At 46.1% G+C, this 25,038-nt stretch overlaps 1 protein-coding gene across 1 annotated transcript in view; it reads left to right on the top strand.

Moving 5' to 3' along the window:
• The window catches only part of PPM1H (protein phosphatase, Mg2+/Mn2+ dependent 1H), a 240,073-nt gene that overhangs the window by 116,214 nt on the left and 98,821 nt on the right, over positions 1-25,038 (top strand). The window contains exon 4 of the mRNA XM_026500121.4: positions 7,221-7,333. Within this exon, the coding sequence (XP_026355906.1) occupies positions 7,221-7,333 (113 nt within the window). The remainder of the gene's footprint in view (positions 1-7,220; positions 7,334-25,038) is intronic.

Consider the following 25,038-nt stretch of genomic DNA (forward strand, 5'->3'; position numbering starts at 1 on the left):
TGAACAAACTAGGTAAAGATGAGTATTAAACGAGTAAAATATAAGTGGAAAGGGCCTTGAGTGGGGCAGTGCAGGGTGAGGTAGGAGCCCGATAAAGACATGAAGCGAAGGGTTCCCTTGGGGAAGTGATGCTGGGGGGAGGGGAGGGAAGGAAGGAGATTATTTAGGAAAAAAAGGAATCAAGGTAGTAAAATTGACTCCTACTCAGGCTTCGTATAAAATCTCATTCCCCAGCTGTCACAGAAGCTCTGATGGGAGTAAGTGTTTCTAGACACCAAAGTTCAGAATGCTAAATATTTAATTCAGGTAAAAATGAGGTAATAAAAATAAAAATTGAGTTTAAAATGAAGCAGACAAAACACAGGAGGCCACTTGCATGGACAACTACATCAGAAAACCCAGATGGGCCTAAGGCAACAAGCTGATGTCAAGGGTAGGAATGATGGATGGAAGGTGAATTGGAGAGGTGGTCTGGAAGGACCTCGTGTGCCATATTATGAAATTTTTGGCTTTAAGCCACATCTCATCTCCAATTCATCCTAGCCTGCAGCTTCTTCTTCACACTTAAGTTTTTCCCAGATTGTCTCTCTAGCCACCAGTGTGCCAGAGGCCTACCTGGACATTGCACTATGTGCTTGGCCTTATTAAATGAGAATATTCATCACTGGTTCGCATGGTGCTTGGTAGGGTGGCCCTACCTTCTGTCCTATTAGGGACTGAGCCAATTGGTGCCTGTTGGCCCAGAATAATTATTAATATACTCTCCCCTTTTACTCTCAAAAGTGTCCCTGTTTGGATGATGTCTTATTACAGAGAGAGGCTCTCGTTTTTTCTTTGCTTCCTGAGGGACTTCGGGAAAAATCTACTCAGTGTCATAGAAATGTGTCTGACTTGAACATTAAGTTACTTGCGGTGAGCTTTAGAACACACAACACAGAAATTACACAGTGTACCTTCAATTTAATGGTCTGGAAGGCCATTGCCAACTCGTAGAAGATACTCTGTCTTTACTCCCCCTTGCAGTATTAGTTTTTTGAGAGTCAGTGTTTGAAGGCAAACTTTGGTTTTTTGAAATGCCCAACATGCAGTTGGTTTTCTTACCTTGTTGGCCTGGTCTTGCTGGTTTCTCCTCGGGCCTTTCAGCGTGGGGCATATTTGGAATTTCCTGGGCATTCCTAAGTTTTTTCCCCACAGGAGCCAGCCACTTCCTAGCTTTCCTCTTTCTAGGTGTTCTTTAGGCCTTGCAGGTTTTGTGCTCTTCTGATCCTCTGTAGTGGAAACACTCGGTATTAAATAAGAATCCGTTATTTCAGCTTTGTGGCTTTCTTACTTTCTCTTGCACTTTTCATCCTAAAAATTCCCCAAGCGCAGCACCTAAGCCTCCAGTTTGCCTCATGATTGACATCTCTGCAGCTGCCCTTCCCGAGACTGACAAGTAACTTATAGCCTCTTTAAAGGCAAAGTTTGCCTTTCACTTGGGTTTCTGCTTTAATGTCCAGAGGCTTAGCAACATAGAATCAAGGGTCTTTGGTCTCTCTCTCTGCAGTGTCCTCAGTCACTACTATTTATTGAACCTCTATTTTATAGCTAACTTCCTAGACACAATGGGGTTAGAAATAAAAGGTTAGATTTATGTCTGGGGGCATTTGGAGTCACACGTTATATGCATATAGAGATATAATATCTCATTTATTGTGATAGTCTAAGTGCCATGAAGTGAGGTGGTGAAATGCAGATTCTATCTGAAAGGAAGGATTGGCTAAAAAGATGAAGAACCACCACCCCAGCAGAAACAACACTGACTTACCGGAAAAAGTAGGTACTTGTAGAATATCGACTACCAGAAGCAGAGAAAACGCTTTGAACCAGTGCAGATGAGAGCAGTTTCATCAAATACTGTGAGCTGCTTTGAGGTCACTGCTTTTCCTTTCCTCTTTGATCCTCCAGTTGCCTGCCTGCAGCGTGTGGCTTGTGGGGAAGGTGACCTCTGACCCTTGGCCTCTGATCCTTCCTGTGCTTTCCAGCAGAGGCACGTTTGCCCTGGGGCCCCCGTAATTGTGTCTCACGTTGGATCTTCCTTCATACTGAGAAGGCCTGCATCGTCCATTCTTCCTGTGTCCGCTCTGGAAAACGAACCACGGTTTCCTAAAGGACCAGAATCTTAGGAACTTCTGAAGCGACGTCAGACGGTGCCTACTTCAGGGCCTGAGTTTCATCACCTGTGGTGTTAGGCTATTGCTGGGCCCCAGATGATAGATGCGAGTACATTAAATGTCTTCTCCCTCCTGATGTCAGTCTTCTCCTTGCTTGCCCACCCTCCCCAGACAGGGTCTCATCGTCAGTGTTGCACATTCATGAGGGAGGGTTGCTTCCACTATTGGTCTAGTTGCAGGAGACCCTTGCTTTCCTAGCAGTCACAGCCTAGTCAGCTCGGGTGAGCCTTGTAGTCTACCACCTGCAGGATTTGACTTCTGGACAAAGGCAGGAGGAGTTTCAAAATTCTGTCCTATTTCCTTTTCAGTGTGAGTATGGATTCGTCACCAGAGTGAAGAATATTTTAGAAGTTTGGTTGTTACAAAGGAAGAAAATGTCAGTATTTTCACTTGTAAAGCTAACATACGTCTTCCTGATACTGAGCTAATGACTGATAGCACTCAGCTTGGATTTATTGGTTAAAAAAAACTGTATGGGGACAGTGCGGTGAAAAAGAGGATAAAGGCAAAGCTTATTTACAGTTTATAAATCCTAGTGTTTTCAAAATTTAGCATATTCATGCTAAGTTATGGACCTGCATGTCTGTCTGCGTTTAATTAAGCTAGTTTTGTTTTGTCTTTGTTTTTGGTAGAACAGGAAGTTCCTCCAAGAAGGAATGAGCCTGTGATTCTACCAACAGCCAGCAGGTGGCAACATGAGGCAGTACTGGGTTTTTTGTTTTTTTTTTTTTTCTTTTCCCTTCCCGGTTGCCTGGCTGACAGATTGGCTTGTTCTCAGAATAAACCAAAATCAGACCCAGATACTGAAACCATGCAGAATCTTATTATTTGTGACTGACACTATTAGCAGTGTGCTCAGAACCGTGTTTTAACCCATCTATGGGGAGCTGCCAAGTCCTATTGAAACTACCCAGCACTCACTCCTTTCCGTTGTCTGATATTGCTGTCCTTTTGCAACCTGAAATTGTAGGAAACAAAGAATGATCCTGGAGTTGCGTCATCTCTGGGACTTTCAAACCAAATTACAACCATCCCGAGCAATATATTTTCTCTCTTGCAGTTCTTTCCTGCTGAATTAGTCTCATTTCACACATCTCTTATTTTCCTTCATTGCCTTCCTTGAAACAAAAAGGAGCAAAATGAAATCCCAAGTCTTTAAAAATTGGATCCATTCTTAAGATTTAGAGATAAACCTGGCTTAAATGTAGTATTTAGACAGATATAACACAGGATAAATCAGTCCTGCTAAATAGAAGGTGACTCTTGACTGAGTGGATAAAACAATTATCTTGTTAACTGAATATTATGAGAGTGTAAGTTGGTCCTTTTTTAGATCATACTTGAAAAGGAATGATAGTACATGCATGTGTTTTGCTGGTAGGTTTTTCTAGACTTATGTCTTGGGGTTTGTTGACAGCGAAAATGGGGAAATATTCCAAATTGGTCCTTGTTTAGCACAAAGCAGTGAGCAGTTTTTCCCATGATTTCATTGATTTTTTTGAACATATACCCAAACCTGAGGTTTTACAGAATAAAATAATAGCCATATGTTTATATATATGTGTGTGTGTGTATATATATATATGTAATGTAAAGTGTGAGTAGCTTAAGCTAATTGGAAAAGTTGAGGGTTTGAAGAAAATGGGTAGTTAATTCAGCAGTAAATATCTTTATTGACTTCATTTATTGTGTTTGATCTGGTAGTAAAAGAACCATGCAGATGGTCCTTTAATGTTCCTTTCAGTACTAAGATTTTGTGAAACATCTTTTAAAGAGGAGTAGGTGGTGTAGGAAAAAATAAATGTGCTATTTTGGCTTCTAAAGAGGGGAGGGGAAGCAATTATTTTTAGAATATGTTCTAGTTACACCCAGTTTTAGAAGAAATAGAAGAGTGTATTTTAATGTCAGTGAATCCTTCAGGGGGATGAAGTCTATGGAAACACATCTTTCAAATCCTAGTCACCAAGTCTGGGATCTTTCAAATCCCACGGAGCACACATGTAATTAAAGCGTGTGTGCACACATGTGCATGTGCACACGCACACATGTGTATTACCACACAAATGGTGGGGGGTGATGAAAGCATGAGCACATTAGCAAAGTTTCCTGGATACAAAGTAGCTAGACATGAGTCCACTGTTTAAGTGACGGTGCTGCCAAATTTAGCACTCCTTATGGTGGGGAAACTACAGAGGGAATGTGGTTGAAATATAGGAAAAGATGAAAGAAATGATGGAATCAATAAGAAAAAATATTGAATCACACTATTAATGTAATGGCAAGGGATTAATTGGGCAAGCTAACTGGAGCATTTCCCCCAAGATTAAAGGCAAGTAGGAACTCCGCCGTAGCAGAAAATCATAGTGTCGTACGTGCATTCTTGTCTTGACTTTTTTTTTAAGAATTAAATAATCTTATAATCAGGTTTTCTTGTGATGTTAACCGTGATAAGGAATGCACCTATGATGCAGAATAAACTTGTCCGAGTCCCAGCGGAAACCTTTGCCGTGGGCGGTGCTTTTACCTGGACTCTGTGTATCGTAGCATTCTCTTTTGGATCGCATCAGTGGTTCCAGTCTTTCCAGCATTGTTCACACTCCAGCCCGTGTATAGCATGCAAGCAGTTGAGTGCTCAAGGGATTTTTTAAATAAAAGTTGTCTTTCATTCAGACATTAGGTATTCAAACAACTGTTGATTCTGGATACGAAAGGATACTTTTCTGTTATCCTCAGCAGTTCCTTCCAGTATATTAAGAACAGTCGTGGAGTAGTAGTATCGAGTGTGGACTTGATATACCAGCTTATATATTAATTTGATGAACTCTGTGTCTATCATAACATCAACTTTATATTACTTATTTAAATGCAAAAGAAAGGGACTATATCCATCCTCAAACTGCTTCGTGAACTGGGTTGTTGGTCCTGTTTTTACGCATTGTTTGGAGGTTAAACAGACAAAACTTCTGACACCTTGACATTTTCTTTCCCTTCCTCGTGACAGTCTTTTTGGCTGATACCCGTGCCCCTCCTTGTCCTCCTCCTGCAGGCTCCTGCCGTCCCTGTGCAGGATCTGGTAACCATTCATTCATTCTTGTCAGTTGGCTGCGTCTGAACTGAGGCATGGGCTCCAGCTTCATCAGCAGCTGCTCAGCATTTATTTGCATTGTAAGCTTTTCCTTTGTGAATTACGAGCAGGGGTCAGGTGGTAGGACGTAATTTGGAAACCTGGGCATCTTTAAAGGTATTTCTTCTTTTGCCCATTTAACAGATATTTATTAAACTATCTTTTTTACCTGGCCTGGTATAGGTGTCAAGGGTCTAGCAGCGAGCAAGAGAAGTCTCTGCTCTCAGTCATGAAGCTTCTGAGCCCTGGGGAGGATCTAAATGGATAGCTAAGCCCCTCGCACACATAGCATCCAATTTAATCCTCACAGTAGTCCTCTAAGAAACTAACTGATACAGGGTTTTTTTCAATCCAGCATAGTCTTCGAAGGTGGTCCTCGTGCTTGACTCTGCAGCTTTCAACGTTGTCTGCTCACTCCCTTACTGGAGGTTTTCTTCACTTCCAAACTTCCACACCCCACATACACACATTCTTACCCCCTCCCCATGGTTCCTCAGCCTTCCCCCTCCCGTCCCCCTTACTCTGTTGATCCCCAGTAAGTTAGTTTCTCCCAGATCCTGTTTTTGTACTTTTTATCTCCTTTTTAACAGTATCCTGATCTTCACCTGTCCCCTTAGCTCTGGCTCTTTCTCCTGTTTCCAGTTTCTCATTGGCTATTTATCTGACCTTGTATTACCACCTCTGGCTTCCGGCGCCAAGCATTTGCTGATGAAGGCTGGCTTACCGGATTATCTCCTCGCTACTCTGTGAGGAGGCTGGCGAAGCAACAGAGTTCAACTCTGTGGGTTTCTAAGCACCACAAAAGTGCCCTGGCCCTCGGTCTGCCGGGGCCATCCTGAGAATCAGCCGGAGCACTGCTTCCTCATCTGCTTCCTTCTCCCTCCCTCCGCCCCAACCGTCGATTACCATGGGAATGTTTGGCATTATTTTAGCCAACATTCATTTTGTTTCCCCAGCTCAGCTCATGTTTTTCTCAGGTCATGGAATCCGTGCTTCTGTCACTGACACAGAATTTCACGAAGACCTCTATCTTGGATGATGCGTATCTGTCAATGGAAGTCTTGGTCTACTTTTAATTTCTTGGGGAGGCCTCATTAGGTGGAGGTAATAATAAGCTTTGGAGGAGGAGAACCAGATTGACATCCAAACTCCACCCGGGTCAGTATGGGCAAGTTACCCTGCTTCTGCATCTGAACGTTGAGGTTAATAACACAGCTGGGAGAATCTGTGGAGATTCTCGGTGGACAGTGCTTTGCGCCCTGCCTGACACTGAAAATGTGCTCAGTGAACACTGGCTGTTGCTGTGAATGTGTGTCAGTGTTGTGTGGATCAGGGGCTGTGGGAAGACGAAGGCAGATCAGAGTTTGGGAGCGTCCCTCTCTGATTAATAAGACGGGGGTTGACTCCTGCCTGCTTTGAATAGAGGACGCCATCCTTCAAGTCGCTTCTCTTATCTAGCTGTAAAAGCAACTATTTAGTGGAGACTTTGGGGTTAAAAACGTTGCTCAGGTTCAAGTACTTGGCATTATTGTCGGTTCTGTTCCTCACGTGGTAGCTCAGGCAGTCCGTACAAAGACTAAGTTTTCCACAAGTTATATTTATGGAATACAGTTGCTTTTCTCTTTCTCATTTTTGTTCTGATTAGATCTGTTGCCATCCCTTGTTTCCTGTCTCTGGTCTGCAGATGGTCTAGTAGACAACAGTTTTATGTCGGTGTCCTCAGTGAGAAATGCTCTTCAGGTGGTAGAAAAATCCTAGAGATTTTCTTGTCCTGTCTTTGAAGTGCATTCAGACGCTGAGAGCTGTGTCAAGGGGGTGAGGTTAAGAAAGTCTTTGATACGAGTTCCTACACAACCCAACGGTGACTTTGTTTTCTTCTCCAGGACCTACAAATAGAACGAGAGAGGAGTTCCTATAATATCTCTGGTGGCTGCACGGCGCTCATCGTGGTTTGCCTTTTGGGGAAGCTGTATGTGGCAAACGCTGGGGACAGCAGGTAAGCAGGTGATCTCTGCCTGGCTCTTCCTGATTTCCACTGCCTTCAGTGCTTTTTATCTTTTTAAAAAGAATTAAATGAGTGGCAATTAGATATAGATTAGGTGTTGAGAAAGAGGATCCTTCTACATGTGAGTAAAATGCATTGAAGATGGATCATCAGGCAGGTGTGACAAGGTAAAGGCTGTCTTCTCGCCCGCGGTAGCAGTTTGCGTGTACACCTGTGATTGATACCTGTGGCCAATCTAAACTGGTAGTATCCAAATATTGTTTGACTTCAGAACCTGGTTTGCACGAAAAGCTTAGCAGAAGCATAAAACATGAGAGTGAGAGGAGGGAGGAGAGGGATTTGAATGAAGGGGGTGTTCGGAAGGGACCCGGGAGGGCTCCACAGCTGATGCCGCTTCTCCCCAGTGACTTCGCTCTGTCCCCTCCCGGAAGCCCATGAGTTTCTCCTTTTATGCACAAGCCGTTAGGGGCTATCGTCTCTTCTTTTCTGGGCTCAACTGAAAGGAATTTTGACCAAGAGATTATGGTTAACCCCTACTCTATCCAGCATTACCGGGAATAAGATAAACTTGGGTTTTGTTTTAAATGACTGATGCGTCCTCCCTTTAGGTGCAGGGAATTTAAAATTATAGACTTCGTGGAAAGTGTTCTGACAAGTATTCCATACTTCTCTGCCCCTTTCGTCACAGCATATGTTGGCTTCTTGCTAAAGACTGACTCTTTATTTTGAAAGCAACCAGAGTACTGGACTCTGCAAGATGTCCTCAGACGACAAGTGATTTCCCTGCTCAGCCTGTCGTCTTAAGATGCCCTCATTCCTCGGTCCCCTCCCCCTGGGTCACATACCTCTTCCAGCATTCCTGCCTGCCCTGGCCCTGTTCCAGGTCTGACCCCACTCCCCCCTGCCCCTTCCCTGTCAACATCAGGTTGTGGCTTAGGAGGGACTTCATCAGGCAGCAAAGGAATTTACCTTGCGTTCACTTCCATTTACAAAGCTGGAGAGCCCAGGGGAGTCTTCATTCCCTCTAGTAAAGCATCCTTTCCTGGTCTTCCCAAAGAAGAGCCCAGAGAGTCAAGGAGAGTGAACTTCTGAGGCAGCAGTATTTGGGGCTTGACGATTGCTGGGTTTTGAAGGTCTGTTTATTCTTACTGCGTATGTGGATTTCCATTAAACTCTGTAAGACATCTCCATTTCAACATAACGTTGTGCTGGGTAAATGCAAATGTCTATAGGATGCCATGTATGTCCCATGGCTTCTGTTCCTTAATGTCATGTCAGATTCTTGGCAGGAGACAGACTCCTACTCAGGTGGGTCACCTGAAAGGAGTGAAAGGAAACCCACTAGAAGTGCCGGGGCTCAGGAAGACATTTACCACCTAAGGCCTGCAGGGCCCGGGGAGGATTTACTACAGCAGAGCACAGGAGAGTGGGGTCACCGTGAGGGCCTCTGGGCAGGGGCTACAAGAGAAAATGGAAGAAACACCTTGACTTCTTTCTCTTCCCACCCGCCCCACCCCGTCTCTTGCCAGGGCTTCCCGATGGACGAGCACAGCTGGGAGCCAGCTGACTACCCAGAGAGTACTGGGCCTAGAGGTCAGCCAGGCAGGGCATGCACGCAGACCAAGACGACATCTCTGGGGCAGGGGCAAGTGGAGGGTCCTCAGCATGGCTGCTGCTTCTCCTTTCCTTCTCCACGCCAGGGTGTGAGCTTCTCAAAAATAGGAATCGGCAGTCTTCAGGGGCTTTTTAAGACAGGCACTGAGAAGCTGTCCTCTGGGCCTGTTCTTCTGTTCCAGATCTTGTGTGGGTTTGGAGACGGATGAGCAGATAAGGAGGTGATGCCCTTCCGCTCGGAAGGAGACTGAAGCAGCGATTGAGCCGTTGTGCTCGTAGTCACCTTCGTTTTCCTGTCTAGTTCCACGCCCTTTGAAATGACTTTGCTTTTCTAGCCCTTCCAATGACTAGGAAGGTGACAGAGTACCTTGCTCCCTGGGGACAGGCCCACCCATCATCCCAGGGAAGCACCTCTCACTAGATGATCTCTGACTCAGAAGGTAACCCAGCTTCTGGGCCCAGAGTGTCCCCATGTTGGATTACCCTCCCCTGGGCCTTCTCATTATGGACACAGTTTTCTTCTGTCTCCATGTTGGATTACCCTCCCCTGGGCCTTCTCATTATGAACACAGTTTTCTTCTGTCTCCATGTTGGATTACCCTCCCCTGGGCCTTCTCATTATGAACACAGTTTTCTTCTGTCTCCATGTTGGATTACCCTCCCCTGGGCCTTCTCATTATGAACACAGTTTTCTTCTGTCTCCATGTTGGGTTACCCTCCCCTGGGCCTTCTCATTATGAACACAGTTTTCTTCCAAGCTCCAGGCTCTTTAACGGAGCCACTTACCCAGCCACGGCCTCGTTCCCATTTCCCAGAAGCTCCAGTACCCTGTCCAGGACTTGCCAGTTTCAAGGACTCATCTTCTGGGCTCTGGTTCTTCCGCCGTGCCCCTCCCCCACTTTTGTTTTTAAAGTGCCAATTTCTAGACCAGATCTGGAACTCCTCGTCTACTAAAATGGTGGTGGTGGATTAGATAATTACCACGGTTTCTGGCATCCTGTACATTATCCCATGAGGAGTGATACTTTTGGAAAGTAAAGTGATGCTACACTTGTTGATTTGGGGGGTAATTTTTATCCTTCTTAGAGTTGTTTTTGAAATATTAGGTTCCCGTGTTCCTAAATGTTCATGAAAGTATGATTTATAAGTATGTTTGCAATAATTTGAAATGCCTAGTAGGTGCTTTTATCCTTATTAAAGCTATAAAGTGCACACGTGCACAAATTATCCTATGATAAAATAGTATCTTTAAAACATAGTAAGTTTAATTACATGTGTAGTGTTCCAGCCCCAGTATTCAGATACGAATTTGGGGTTTTATGGCTGATTGGTTGGGTTTGCTGTTCACATATGGGTCATATGTCACCTAGAAACCTGTGAGCAATAGGAGTTGTTACTTGTGTGCACGATCTAAAGGACAACTTACAGGACACTTACTCATTAGGGTGCTATTTTCAGCTCTTGTGTGAATGACAGATACTCAGTATCATCTTAAGTAGGATCACTGCCTAGTTTATGTACTAATAACATAGTTATTTGAGTTCACAAAAATATTCAGGTATTCCCAAGAAACAGCAACTAAGTGAACTCTGATCAGACTTCTGTAAAGTAAGTCCATTATCACTTATGGGCAAGTAGTCATGAATCTGAGAGCTGAATTTGAACAGATGATTAGAACTGACTGAGGTTTCTAGCAACAGGTCCCTGATCAATTAGGTGCTGTTTTTTCTTCTTTATTGCCAGATATTGGCTGCTGTATGTTTACTTTAAATCTTGACAGCTTTGAGAGTGAAAGCAAATCTTCGTCGTGGGTTCACTACCCCATAATTACTCACACTCAAGAGAAGGTTCGTGCTGGTTTGATTCAGAAGCTACGGGTGGTCAGGAGCTCTTTGCTGAGCTGTATAGTGAGCTGGGAACGATCCGATTCACCATCAGGCACAGGGGCGTCGGGGGTTGTGTTCAGGAAGAGCTGCCTCAAGTTGTTTGTGGCTCAGTGGTCTTTGGGTCAGTGATGACCCTCGGTGTAGGATAGTCCACAGTGATGCCAGGTGACCGGTGCAGAGTCTGGGACAGACTTGCACTTGCCCTTCTCTCCTCAGCCGCGGTAACCAGCCGGAGAGGAACATGCAGTAACTACTTGATGCATGACGCTTGCTTTATTTGTCTCAGGCAAAGGCAGCCAACCGAACACCTAGGGGATCGTAAGGGACTAGGAAAGAAGCAGATGGTGGGCGGGTTTTCACTTCAAGCAAAAAAGAACTGGTAGCATTGAAATGTCATGCAAAGCAATACGCAAACTATCACCCATTGTGTTTGAGTCATTGGCTCCTTAGGGCTCTGAGTGGTGCTACAGTTTAAGAAGATGCTTTGACTCCATTTTAGAAGATGATTTCATTTTATTTCTAGAGAGCTAAGGCAGTAAGGAAGCAAAGCCGTTACCACTTATTTCAAACAATGTCTAAAAGTTTGGCAACTGAGACTAGGTGAACTCATTCAGATTAAAGAAAACCATTTAAGATTTGTTAACTTGATGACTCCACTCTTGCCCGATTTATAGTAACAGAAGCAATCAGACATCTGGTAAGTGCTAGGCACATGTTAGATACTGTCATGTCCCAGAGAACCATATTTCTGTCATCAAGTTAGTGAGAAGTTGGCCTTGTTAATATCAGATAAGGATACTGAAGCACAGAGAGGTGAAGTGATCTGCCCAAGGTCCCACAGCTCCTAAGGAGCAGGGCTGCCATCCAGCCCAAGCCAGTAAGCCAGAGCACCATATTCTTAGTGAATGTGCTCTACGCTGGGATTTCCTGTCCATGCTAAGACCCACAAGGTTTTTTGTCGTTGTTTTTCACATTTTAACATCTCTAAAATCAAGAGTTTCTAATTAATATTTTTCTTTGCTATTTGTATGTAAAGTGATGACATATTTTATGATTACTGACATCTTTGATTTCACCTAAAATGGTTTGTGGGGTGTCGTTGAGGGGATGGCTACACTTAAAAGCTATTTTAAATGCATTGCAGTAGTGAGGCAGATAAGCTTTGGGTGGTCCAATTCATTCATTCATGAAACAAGGACTGTTTCCTCAAAATGAGGGCTGCTACCCACTTCCAAAGGCCCTGAAGTTCTCGAGACCGTTGTAAATTTTGTGTTTTCATTTTGATGATCATCTATTGAAAATAAGCATTTTCTGGATTGCCTGGCTGGCGGTCTCATAAACGGTAACTGCCATGAATTCAGACCCCCATTTTGTCATGTTGAAGGTCCTCCCAGGAAAAGATCATGAAGGTCATGATGTAACTCTATCCACAGGAGGGAACAAGCATTCCACTAATTGTCCTTAAAATGAAGCCAGTAAGTCCAGCCAGCGTGGTTTTCTTTCATTTCTCCTTCCCTCATTTTCAAATGTCCAGAATTACCCCCCATGTAACTTACAGCTTTCCGTAGCCGTTCGGAGGTGCATTCTTCTGGCAAGTCTGAATTTTCTTGAGGATAGGAGTTAGGTATTAAACCAGACTTATGTTTTGAAATTCAAAACCAATTCTACCTCTGTGGTGTCTCGTCTCTCAGCCTTCTCCCCTTTACTAGTGGTAAGACAGGTGAAACGTGATGTAACTTCCTCCAGCCTAAGGGAATGTGAAGAACTATTCACTCCTTTTCATGTTCATGCACATAAGTGCCCAGTACAGAACCTTCCTGAAACTACTTTTTAGTAAGTGGTTCATCTATCCATACCTGCCAGTGGGCTGCTACTTTGATAGTGGCCTTCCTCTGAGTTCAGAAATGTATTTGATCTTCTTCCATTAACTACATTAAGTGCCCCACGTCTCTCACTGTTTCACAGGTATCTGAAAAACAGTATGGAGGGAAATGAAAATTAACCACCATTCTCTACTCTGCAAGGTGAATTCCTGTGTCTATCTTTTTTCTGCATGGCCCCCATCTTTGTAGTATATATTTACATAATCCCTTAGCTATACCCATAACCTGTAGTAGGGAATAGCAGAAAGAAAATACTACCATCAGATGTTCACAGAGACTTTGATGCCTCAAAATAGTCTGTACTTTTCCTATCAAGCCACCACTGTCTACACAGAGGGCATCTAAGAGGCCCTTTTCTCTCTGGATTTCCTTCAAGTCTCCTCCCCTTGGATTTTTTTGAACCTGTCTCTGACACCCCTTGCCCTAAATCAGTGGTTCTCAAAGTGGGGCCAGAGCAGCAGCAGTCGGTGCGAACTTGTTAGAAAAGTAGATTCTAGGGTTCTACCCCAGACCTACTAAATGAGAACCCTGCTGGATGGGGCCCAGCAGTCGGTGTTTTAGTGAGCCCTCCAGGTGATTCTGCAATAATCAAGAATCCCTGCTATGACGTTTACCCCTGGGCATCCGAGAGAGACTCGAAGGACCCACTGTGTCCTCAAGGTTTAAAAATTCTAGCTCTTCCTGGCTTGAGGCTAAAGTGCCAAACTCCGAAGGCCATCAGGCATCGCGCCATCCCCCGCTGCAGCCGAACACCGCATGCAGGGCGCCTTCCATGGTGATGGTGCCCCTGACGCTCCCTGACACTGCGGCCTGAGGGGGAGGGGCCCTGCCTGCTCCTCCGTCAGCTGGCCGCCAATTCCTTTGGCCGGCCTGATACTCTGGAACATAGATCCTTTTCCTTGAAAAGTGTGAGTTAGAGGAAAGATTTCTTGCATGATCCAGTTCCTTATCTCAGACTCCCACTGACTGTTGGGTAGCTCTGAAGCCCACGTCGCATCAGCACTGGGCTAGGATTCCCGTCTCTGAAATGGGTCTGGCATGCCCCGTGTGGACTTTTGGTCTCTTATGGTTGGGCCCTAGGAGAGTGTCCTTCTGGCTGTGGTTCCATCATCCCACACAAGTCATGCTTTGAACAACTTTACTCCCAGCCCAAGGAGGGGCTGGGCTGGGAAATCTCATGGTATTTGTAGAAATGGAATATTTGCACTTAGAAACCCTGGCATGAAACGGTTGTGGCCAAGGTAGTAACTTTGTCCCTGGCTGCTGAGGGTGACGCCGTGGGTCAGTGTCAAGAGGGAACCTGCCAGCGTAGAGTCCCAAGGCTGTATCTGTGGGCCACTTAAGCCACCACCAAGATTTTTAGGGTTCAGTCATCTAATTTGCTGATCATGTGAAGTCAGGTAAGATGAGCTAAGCAAGATACAAAAAGACCTTTAGTACCTGGGAAAGTGGGCTAAACCTAACCAGGGAAAGTTTAACAATAGTTAAGGAAAAGTATAATACCTGTTGAAAGAGGAAACAAATTAGCAGGATGCAAGAGATGAAGCTTATCAGTGGCTCACATTTGTAAAAAATGTATTTATGTGGACAGTAATTCAATCTGGTCAGCAGTGTGGTGTAGACACCAGAACCTAATGTAATCCTAGGACGAGGCATTGGAGGTGTAAGGCAAACAATACCTAATGGTTTTTGTTGGCTTATTGTGTCTCAAGCACTCTTTCTAGTTTCTAGGGCTTTACACAAATAACCTGATTAATCTTCACACCAGCTCCTTTGGGGAAGAACTATTATTAATCTTATTTTACACCTGAAGTCTCTCTCTAGGTGACATATTTCAACATGTGTGTGAATGAACAGGAACATTCCAAAGAGAGGCCAGAGTGGTGAAGGGAGAAGAAAAACTGAGACCAGAGTGTTTTAGTCACATGGAAAGATAATTTGTGTTGGTGCAAGAGATCTTTGGGTATTTTGTGAGATATGGGGGAGGTGGTAAGGGTTGTTCTCCATGAGCTGGGGACAGAGGTGACAACCACAGGAGGACAGGGCCGTGGTTAGGAGCAGGGGCTCAGACTGGCAGAGTTGGATCTGCCACTTTTAGTTTTATGTGACCTTGGGCCAACGTCGTGCTTCTGGGACCTTGGTTTTGCTGCCTGTAAATGGAGATGACGTAGCACCCCCTTTCCAGGGAGGATTAGATGAGCAGATGTGAAGAAAGCTCTCGGCATGCAGCCAGGTCCGCGGTAACTGCCCCGCAGCGGTTAGCGGCTTTATTGTCAGCGTACTCGGTACAGACTCCGAGCGGTACGCAGATGCAGGGAGCTGCCATGGAGAAGACCGGGTTCGCTCTTCAGGAAAATATTTGTGCATCAGCTGTATAACCACCTAGTAAGAATGTTGTAGTAGGTATTTTGATTTTCAGGGTCCCCATTAAGCATTATGTTTCAGTGACTTTAGGGGGATCTTTAAAATATTGTGATGTTTCCTTTTTTTTTTTTTTTATTATGAGGGAGAGAAATTGGGGCAGAGCGAGAGGGAGAGAGAGAATCTTAAGCAGGTTGCACAACTGGTGTGGAGCCTGATGGGGCTCAGTGTTACGACCCTGAGATCATGACCTGAGCTGAAATCAAGACTCCGACGCTTAACCGACTGAGCCACCCAGGTGCCCCTCATTTTTCCTTCTTACAAGGACCTCCTGATCTCATGATTTGTATGAGGAAAGGTACAGATGTTTCCTGTTGTATTTCAGGTAGGCTAAGTGTGGGAGCAGTAGACCCTCGGGTTGACTAGTCTACAGAACCAGTGGCCGTGTTTCTTGCTGGCATCCAGGGACCTGGGATGAGGGAGGCTCTGTCATCTTTCATACTTGGCTTCCCTGGTCTCTGGGGCCGCACCTCCATCCAGCCGGCTGGAAAGGGTGTGGAGTGGGGAGCAGGCAAGGGAGGTTTCTATGCCCCTGGCTCAGAAGAGGCACCTATCATGGCTGCTACAATTCCGGTGTATAGCCATCCCAAGAAAACAAGGCTACCGGGATGTGTAGTCTAAGTTGTTTTCCCAGGACCAAGGGAATTTACTTTGATGAGTGTTTGGCAGTTTTAGGCACCACTGGGCATTGAGAAGGGAATTCATGTTAAGTTCAGTTAGTGATGGTGTCTTTGTTTTTGAGCTGATGAGGCTACAACTTGGATGTCATTATCTTTAAAGCCCAAACACCAGTGATCTCTTTTGTTACTTTAATTTTGTCACTGTTAGTTTTAGAAGAGATGCAGTAAGTTCAGCTTAAATTGTCAGATAGCAAAGAACTAGCTGTCTCACTGTGATCCACTTTCATCTTTGAGAGCATATTTGAATAATGAAGAAGCCTGCAAGTAAATAGCATACCGAATATATTTGTCTTTAGAAAGTTCATCACAGAAAGCAATACTCATTTCACGCTAAGGAAGAAAGATGACATTAACCAGGGTGGGGTATGACTATACTGATGTTTTAGCAAAACATGTTCTGTTCTTTTGAGATGATTTTTAAATTCTCATAGTTACGTTGTAGAGCTTTTTCAATGCCGTACCAGCTCAGGTCAATAGTTCCACGACGGAGGCCATTATCGATTTAGTACCACATAGATGAGCGAACCACGTCTTAGAGAGATCCTGTACCTTGCCCCAAGTCATACTGTACACTCTTCAGCGAGACTCAAACTCTGGCCTGAGTCCCAAGTGCGTGCACTTAGCCCCTACCCCATTCCGAGTCCTCAGGCGTCCTCCCCTCAGATAGCTGCACCTGCACTTTAGCTGTGGGTCTCCCGTAGACACTCTCTGAAAATGTTATTTTAGGTTTATATCTAATTTTTTATTTCACATTTTCGCATTTTTTAAAAATAATCCTCATAACTCTCGGGTGATTGAGACATACGAACACCGAGTCAAACATCAGGGCCCCCAGGCTGAGATATGAAGCGGACTTAACACCAGACCAAGTCGTGACCTAAGAAGAAACTCTCCTCCCTCAGGAGGAAGTGGGGCCAGCTGCTACTTTAGCTCTCCGAGGCACTGAAACCCTCTATGAGGGGGTCTGGAAAAGCACTACTCTTTGGGAAGGTACCAGAGGGATGAGTCAAAGGGAACCCGGAGGTGTGGAGAGGGTTGAGGGTAGAAACATGAAACCGATCGCAGGCAGTTTCACTGGCACCAACCGAAAGGCAGACCGTGGCAGGCGTGCTGGTGGTGGCGGCAGTGACAGCTGCAGTGTCCGACTCATAGTGGTAGTGGTTATGGTAGCATTGGTGGGCATCGTGGCAGAGCACGGTGTTTAAAACAGAGATGAGGGGCGCCTGGGTGGTGCAGTCGTTAAGCGTCTGCCTTCGGCTCAGGGCGTGATCCCGGCGTTCTGGGATCGAGCCCCACATCAGGCTCCTCCGCTATGAGCCTGCTTCTTCCTCTCCCGCTCCCCCTGCTTGTGTTCCCTCTCTCGCTGGCTGTCTCTATCTCTGTCAAATAAATAAATAAAATCTTAAAAAAAAATAAAAAAAATAAAACAGAGATGAAAGGGAGTCCAGTCGTCCTCTGGAGGGCGGTAGGTAATGCTGAGGGAAAGGTGGCTCCCAGTGCCCAGGACCCCAGGCAGCCACTCACCTGGGAGCTGCTAGTTCAGAATCAGAAGGGAGTTGAGCTTTGAGACCTGCTCAGCCATAACATTCAGTGGTAAACAAGTGCACGAGTCAGTAAAGCAGGGCCTCTGAGGGCGTGAAGGTCGGCACTGGACAGTTGGGAAGCTTCCAGGATCCTAGGTCGCGGCTTCCCGGGAGCCTCAGATCTGGGGCAGCCCCTGAGGCACAGGTTCTCAGGGGGCCAAGCCTCCCCAGAGCTGATAGAGATGGCAACTGAAAAGCCTCTCTGGGCTTGCGGTTTGAGGCATCTTGTCCGTCTTGGCATCTAAGCCGATAGGACAGGGGAGGAAAATGGAGCAGGACGTCAGGAGTGCAGGGAGCCGAGCCGGCCAGGTCAGTCTCTGGCTGGATGTTACGGAGCGGTCACCGAATTTCAGAGCTGTGGACGACATCTCTGAGATCCAATAATAAGATCCTTTTAACTCTACTTGTTTCCAAAGCAGGGAACTGAGCCTCAGAGAGGGATGTGAATTTTGGACCATATCACAGTTTGGGACAAGTTTGGAGTTGACCTCAAGGTCTCCAGGCTCCCAGCCCAGTGCGCTTTCTGCTGCCGTCTCCTTGAGGCAACCAAGGGCAACGTCCTACATCTGCACCCCAGAAACCTTTGTTTCTTCATTGCTTCAGGATTCTGTACTTAGGCTCTGTTCTCTCAGTCATGTTAAAAAAAATTTCAACCAAGGAGAAAATGAAATAGTCTTCATAACGTCCTACGGCAGGTGGTGGTTCAGCAAACCGTTAGCGAACAGGGTGATTAGGGCAGAAAATCATCCACACTAGAAACGGCCGATGCTCCTGAGAACACACCAAGCGGAATTTGGGAAAGAGAAGAAAAGGAAGGGAACCTGGGTTCTGGTCAGCTCTGCACTGGCTACCAGTGGGAACTTGAGAAAGGCAATGACTCTGGGCTTCCATTTCCCTATCAGTAAGAAAGGGGATTTGGGCTCCAGAGTGGTTACGTAAGAACTACCCAGAGTGCTTTCAAAGTAGACTTCCAGCCCTACCTTCAATGATGCTGGTTCAGGAAGCCTAAGAGAAGTCTGACAATTTTTAATTTTTTAAAAAATACCCCAGGCGGGTATTAAATGAAAGCGTGCACATGAGGCATTCGGCTTCTGTGGCAGTTACACAGTAAGCACTGAGAACATGTTAGCTATTGTCTGTATTAGAGAGCCAGAAGTGCTCGGTATTGGCTAAAAGTGCAGAGTTTCAAGCCAGGAGGCCTGGGTTTGAATTCCAGCTCCCTCCTTGACTGTGTGACCTTGAGCGGGCTCCAGCCGTTCTGTATGCTGCCTCCCTCATCTGTGAAGTGGGAACTTTAACAGTCCCTGTATCATAGAGTCACTGTGAGGATGAAATGAGTTCATTCAATTCAGAAAATATCTGCGGGCCTACTGTGTGCCAGTATTGTGGGAACCAGATACTTGTTAATCATGAAAACAAAACCCCCAGTCCTCCTGGAGCTTGCGTTTCAGCGGAGGGACCATCGAGAAGTTACACGTACAATGTATGGAAAAGCATTCTTACGTGCTGATTGAATGCATTTGAAGAATTCAGACAAGTGCCTTTCTGCCATATGGAAAGCATTTAATAAGTGTTATTAGTATTGATTATCAATATATTATGGTTACTGCTGTTACTACTAACACCATAGAGTTTGCCACTTTAGTATGTCTTAGATTATCCTAAAAATATGATGCAGGGTAAAATAAATTTTGCATTACAGTACAGGTGACTTGAGAATGAAAGGGTACTTTACCTCTGGGACTGATATAGAGGCATGTGCTATGAACTTCTTAGATCGCGTTCCTGAGCCGTTTTGGGACTATAGTGTGGAGTACAACTCCTCTTACCCAGTCCTGCTGCCACATGTTAGCTCTGGACACTAAAACTATATTCTTACAAGACTGGATCTGGACAACATGCTGCATTCAAGTCAGCACACTCTGTAAGACCGTTTGGGGGGCGGGTCTCCATATTGTTTACAATCATACTTTCGGTGCATTGGAGGCACACTAGGCAGCCTCTAATATTCTTTCCAGCTCTCGAGCTTTGTGATTCTTTTTTAACCTAGTGTTTTGGCAAGCAGTAGTTGTCTCCAAGTAACGTAGAAAAAGTTCTTTTTTTCAGCAAAGCCCTTTAAAAAGCCTCCAGGCTCTCAGGCATTCAACAAACAAACAAGTACTTTTTTTTCCTTGCAAGGCTTAGCTGTGAAGTCAAGGTCATGCTTCCCAGGGAGCTAAGCAGCACAAGAAGCCCTCAGTCATGCTGCTGGGCCCAGAGCCCGCCTGACCCTATGTGTTGGGCTGTGCTTGACCACCCAGCTCTTGGATTCTTGCTTTTCTCTTCCAGTGGCATGCCAGGCAGTAAAGAGCCTTTCACAGTTGGAGAATGGGAACTTATTCCCTACCACGTGCCATTAGACCTGCCTGCAAAAATTGGATTCATGCGATTGATTTTTCACAGTGATTCACCTCTCTGCTTACCACTCCCTCCACTCCCTCCACGCCCTGCCACGGTTTGGTTCTTTTCTGTGTCAAAGTGTATGTATAGTTCTTCACCCTTCCCCCACACCCTCAGTCATGCTCTTTGTAAATCTGAGCTGTCAGGTCATAACCACAGTTGCCACCACTTTTTAGACCCTTCATGTAAGTGAAATTGTTATAATAAAGTCTCAGTATATAAAACAGACAAGAATACTTGTGGTAGGGCAGGTTACAGAGTAGTTAATAACACAGATTCTGGAGATAGCTTAGCTTAGCTGGGTGCTGGTCCTGGCTCTGCCAGTTAGAGTGCTGTGTGACTTTAAAGTACCCAGCCTCTCTGTGCCTTTGTTCCTTTATCAGTGAAATGAGGATAATAAGACACTTATCTGTAATAATGTTGGTAGAAGGATTGTAAGTGTGCAGAATGCTAAGTGCTGTTCCTGGCATGTAGTCATTGTTCAATAAATGTTTTTATTACTACAATGATAGTAATGATTATTAACCTCCATCTCAGCCCCTTAGGGTGTTCTATGAAGTTTTTAAAAACCGCTGTATAGTACTCTGCTTTCAGCACCGTATTTTCACATAGTGCTTTTGCCAATAGGAGGCATTGAAAAAATGTCAGATTACAAGGCCTGACAAGCCAATCTTCACGCTGTGTTCTGGAAGGGATACTTAACGATTCAGATGATGGGCAGTCTCTCACACACGTTTGTTCAGCCGTAGGACTGGTTTTCTTGGCGGCTGCGCAGCTGTGCCCTTTACCCTCTGCTTGAGAAGTGAGTGCTGCCTTGTGAGATACTGCGTTAGGCCTCGTCTGCACCTCATGCCCATTGAGATTCTGCCGCTCGAAAGGCTCAAGTGGTTCTCCACATAAGAACATCCACACGCACACATTTTAGCTTTTCCTGAACTTGGGCTCTTGTGGAAAACCTCCTTATTCCCAAATAGTGTAGGTTTGAAGGTCAGCACCTTTTGGGGGTGATGAGGCCCCATCAGAAAGAGCTGGACACCTGTCCTGGCTGCTGTGCTTTCTGCAGCAAATGCATAATTACGTGATGTCAAGGCATTAATAACCATTTTATTGCATTGCCAGCAGTCTTCTGGTTGGCCCAACATTTCTTTTTTTTTAAGATTGATTTATTTATTAGAGAGAGCACACGTGCAAGAGAGTGGGGTGGGGCGGAGTGGCAGAGGGAGAGAGAGTTTCAAGCAGACTTCACGCTGAGCTCAGAGCCTGACGTGGGACTTGACCTCCTGACCTGAGCAAAACCAAGAGTGGGAGGCTTAACCAGCTGGTACCACCCAGGGGTCCCAACCCAACATTTCTATAACAACTCTCAGGCCTATCACCCTGGAAATGTCGAGTGCTGCTTGGAAGAGAGACAGCACTCGTGAGTTTCCCAACGTATCTGTGCATAATGATGCAGTGTGGGCACATGAGAACATGTGATGAGCTGTGCCGAGTAACTATGTCCCAGGACAGGCCTCAGAGAAATCAGACAGTGGGCTTAGAGAGCCAGACAAACCCCAGCTCTCTTTTCTTTTACCATCTGGCGTTTCACAGAAGTTTACACACTAGAGCTAGCTTCAGGGATGTACTGATTTCTTCCACCAGTGTTCCTGGTCCCATCTCCTCTCGAGATAGACCCAAGGCTCCACTTCTCCACTCCCCACGCCTTGACTCTGTCCCCACCCCTTCCTTGGAATACAGTTTACTTCTCCACCTTGCTCATCCTACCTATGGAAGAGCTGGCTAGCTGCTCTCGAAACACTTGTCCTCTTCCTCCTTGCCAGCCTTCTGTGCGGCTAGGTGTGCTCCGTGGTGATGTTTGGGTGGGGGGAGAGTTGTGAGCAGAAGTGATGTGTGTCACTTCTCAGACCTGACCCATAAAAACCTCCTATTTGCTGTAATGATTTAATTGTGTCCCCCAAAATGTATGTCCGAGTCCTAACCCTCTAATCTGTGAATGTGACCTTATTGGAAAATGGGGTCTTGGCAGATGTAATTAAGACGGAAGTTCAGATGAGGTAGTGGGTTAGGGCAGGCCCTAAGTCCGATGACTGGTTTTCTTATAAGGCCATGTGAAGGCAGAGGGCCACCGGGAGGATGACACGTGAAGGAGGAGGGCAAGAGTGGAGGGAATTCCAAGGACTGCCAGAACCCACCAGAAGCTAGAAGAGGCAATAAAGGATTCTCCCCAAGAGTCTTCAGAGGGAACATGACCCTGCTGGGACTTGATTTCAGACTTTCAGCCTCTACAGTTGTAAGAGGGTAGATGTCTGTTATTTTAGGCCACTAAGTCAGTGGTAATTTATGCCAGCCCTAGAAAACTATTATGCACACCGCCCTCACTTTCTCCCTGTTCTGCCGATGAGAGGTTGACCGGCAAGGTTGGCCTGGGAAATGCGTGCTGAAGCAGACGAACACCTGGCCACCTAATTCCCTAGGACTCCCTCCCCCAGCCTCCGGATTTGCTAAGTGACTTTATGTTTCCTATGTGAAATAAACCTGTCTTGTGCTAAGGCACTGGGATTTGTAGGGTTTCTCTGTGACAGCAGCTAGGAATACCTTAACTAAAACACCTACTTACAGAAGGGACTGAAGGCAGCTGCCATGAACACACACGCGATCGTCGCCTTCTGGAAGCCATCTCTTTGGTGGCTTCCAGGATTTCGGTCTCTCACTGCCCCTCTCTCTCCTGCCCCTAATATGCAGCCCAACCCCAGGTTCCTCTTCGGCCAGCTGCCTGGCGCACGTTCTCTACCCCTTCTGTCCTGATGCTGCCCAAGCCAGACCGCTCGCCCACACCTCGTGACTGCCTCCCTCTGGTCCCCTCAGCATCCCCCGTCTCTGCAGAATGCCGGGGCTCTTCCGTGCGGCCACATGGCAGGGTCCGCCTTCTGCCTTTCCTCAGACTTTGCCGTTCCTCTTCGCTCACATCCCGGAGCCTAACCCACTTTCCAGGCCTGAGGCTTGGCACATGGGGTGATGCTCTCCAGGTATTTGTTGGACCGAGTAACCAGGAACGTGATGCCTTTCCGTGTTTTTGAAAGATTCTGTTGTGAGAAATAGGACATAGGGAGGATTTCTGGTTCTGACATCCCTCTAGAAATTCCCAGGTCTATCCCTGGCTCAGGGCGACCCCCACCCTTGTGACTCCTTTCAGTGGTTTTCGGTCTGAACTACTGTCTTAATGCCAGGAGTGTCCCTTGAAGAAGGTTTCAAGAAACAGCTCTGGGAAATGGGTTGCTGTATTTACTGCAGGAATCGTGCTGAGGACTGTGTTTGTGTCAAAACAGAGCCCTCTTTCCTAAGTACCACAGAGAACTGTTCTCTTCCGTGCATTTTAGGGAGAGGCTGGGGGTGAGGGGGAGTGGGATGGTTTCTGCATTTTGGACCCTGAGATGAGTAAACTGAGTCTGATTTTTTGGTTCTGCTGTTAGGAAGCGTTTGTGACTGCTTCTAGGAAAGTTAAGAGCACATGTTTTTTGTATTAACTTAATTCCTAGTCTCCTCTGATCTTCCCTAGTCTTATTTTCCACATATATTTATTTTTTTTATTTTAGCTTGTGTCTATTTGTGTAATTGCTCTTTATTTATTTTTTTAATAATATATCTAGATTTTATTTATTTATTCGACAGAGATAGAGACAGCCAGCGAGAGAGGGAACACAGGCAGGGGGAGTGGGAGAGGAAGAAGCAGGCTCATAGCGGAGGAGCCTGATGTGGGGCTCGATCCCATAACACCGGGATCACGCCCTGAGCCGAAGGCAGACGCTCAACCGCTGTGCCACCCAGGCGCCTCTGTGTAATTGCTCTTTAAATCCTTTCTGGAACAAAGTAAGGCCTAAATAAATAAGATGTCCTGTAAACATGTTCACACTTAAAATGTCCAAGGTTAAAGGAATTTTCCCAGACAATGCCTTTCTCTGTGCTCCCAGTGTTGTTTCGGGGTGCCACTAAAGCACCCCATTCCTTAAACTGGAACCCTAGGATATGGTGACCACTCTTTTTCTTTTCCCTCCCCATGCATTAGCAACTCCTGTCAGTAGCCAGCAGCAGCTGTGCTAGAGTCTGAACAGGAGCCTCACGAGGGCTCCGGATGGGGGTGGCCACCTCGCTGGTACCCATCCAGTCATTCCCCTAGACTGCTGAAACTCCGATGGCAGCACCACTTCCCTGCTGAAAGCCCTTCAGCGACTTCTCATCTGCAGGATCAAGGCCAGACGCTAGCCTTCTTTGTCAGCGTGCCTTTACCTTTGTCTCCGGTCCCTCCCTATCCTTGTACCACAAGCCCTGGCACTGCCAGACCATGTCCTCATGCCCCCCAGAACTAAACTGTGCTCCTTCCTTGTCTGTCCAGCGACCCCCTGGCATGTCTTCTAGAGCACTGGACTTCGGGATCACTGCTTCCTTGATCTTTCCTGTGTTCTCTGTCCTTCCCCAGGCAGAGACCTGTTCCCCGGTGCCCTTCTGTGTACCAGAGACCCCAGAGACCTCCGTCTGTGGGCTGTTGCTTCACTTTTCATACTGCAGCATAATTGAGTGTCTCACCCTCCCTCTCCTAACAAACCAGAGCTCATTTGTGGCAGGAATCAAATCTTACCTTTGTATCCCCTTAAAGCTTTTCCAGAAGCAGGCTCAAGCCTGCTTAGGCTCTCCAAAAAATTGCTTATAAATAGCATTGTTGTTTGAGAAGACCATGACAATACTGAAACCATTTTGGGGTTGATAATATTCTTTAAAGAAGCCTGTGCAAGTAGGTGCGCCTGGTCTGGGACGATACTTTCTGGTGAGTGCACGGGGACCAGGACCTGTGGGGAAACGGTCCCTGGCACGTGGAGGCACCAGATAAACATGGCCTCAGCCTCACTGCCCTGGCTTTCCATCCAGCCTGAGTCCAGATTACATTGCGAATACATCCTTTCTTGTGATCCCCATTGCCCAACCTTCAGGACTGGCACGTCTCTCACTGGAACTCCAGCGACAGGCTGTTGTTTCCCCTCTTTGAGCTCTGTCCTGCACCGGTCCACTTTCCACACGCAACAGGCATGGTCTGCTTTATAGAAGACCCATCCTCTGCTCCAAGCCCTTCACGGCTTGTGTCTGATCTTATATGAACTCATCAATGCCCCGCCAGGTCTTCCAACTGGCCCTGCCCAC

The sequence above is a fragment of the Ursus arctos genome, unplaced genomic scaffold, assembly GCF_023065955.2.
Source record: "Ursus arctos isolate Adak ecotype North America unplaced genomic scaffold, UrsArc2.0 scaffold_21, whole genome shotgun sequence".
Lineage (NCBI taxonomy): Eukaryota > Metazoa > Chordata > Mammalia > Carnivora > Ursidae > Ursus > Ursus arctos.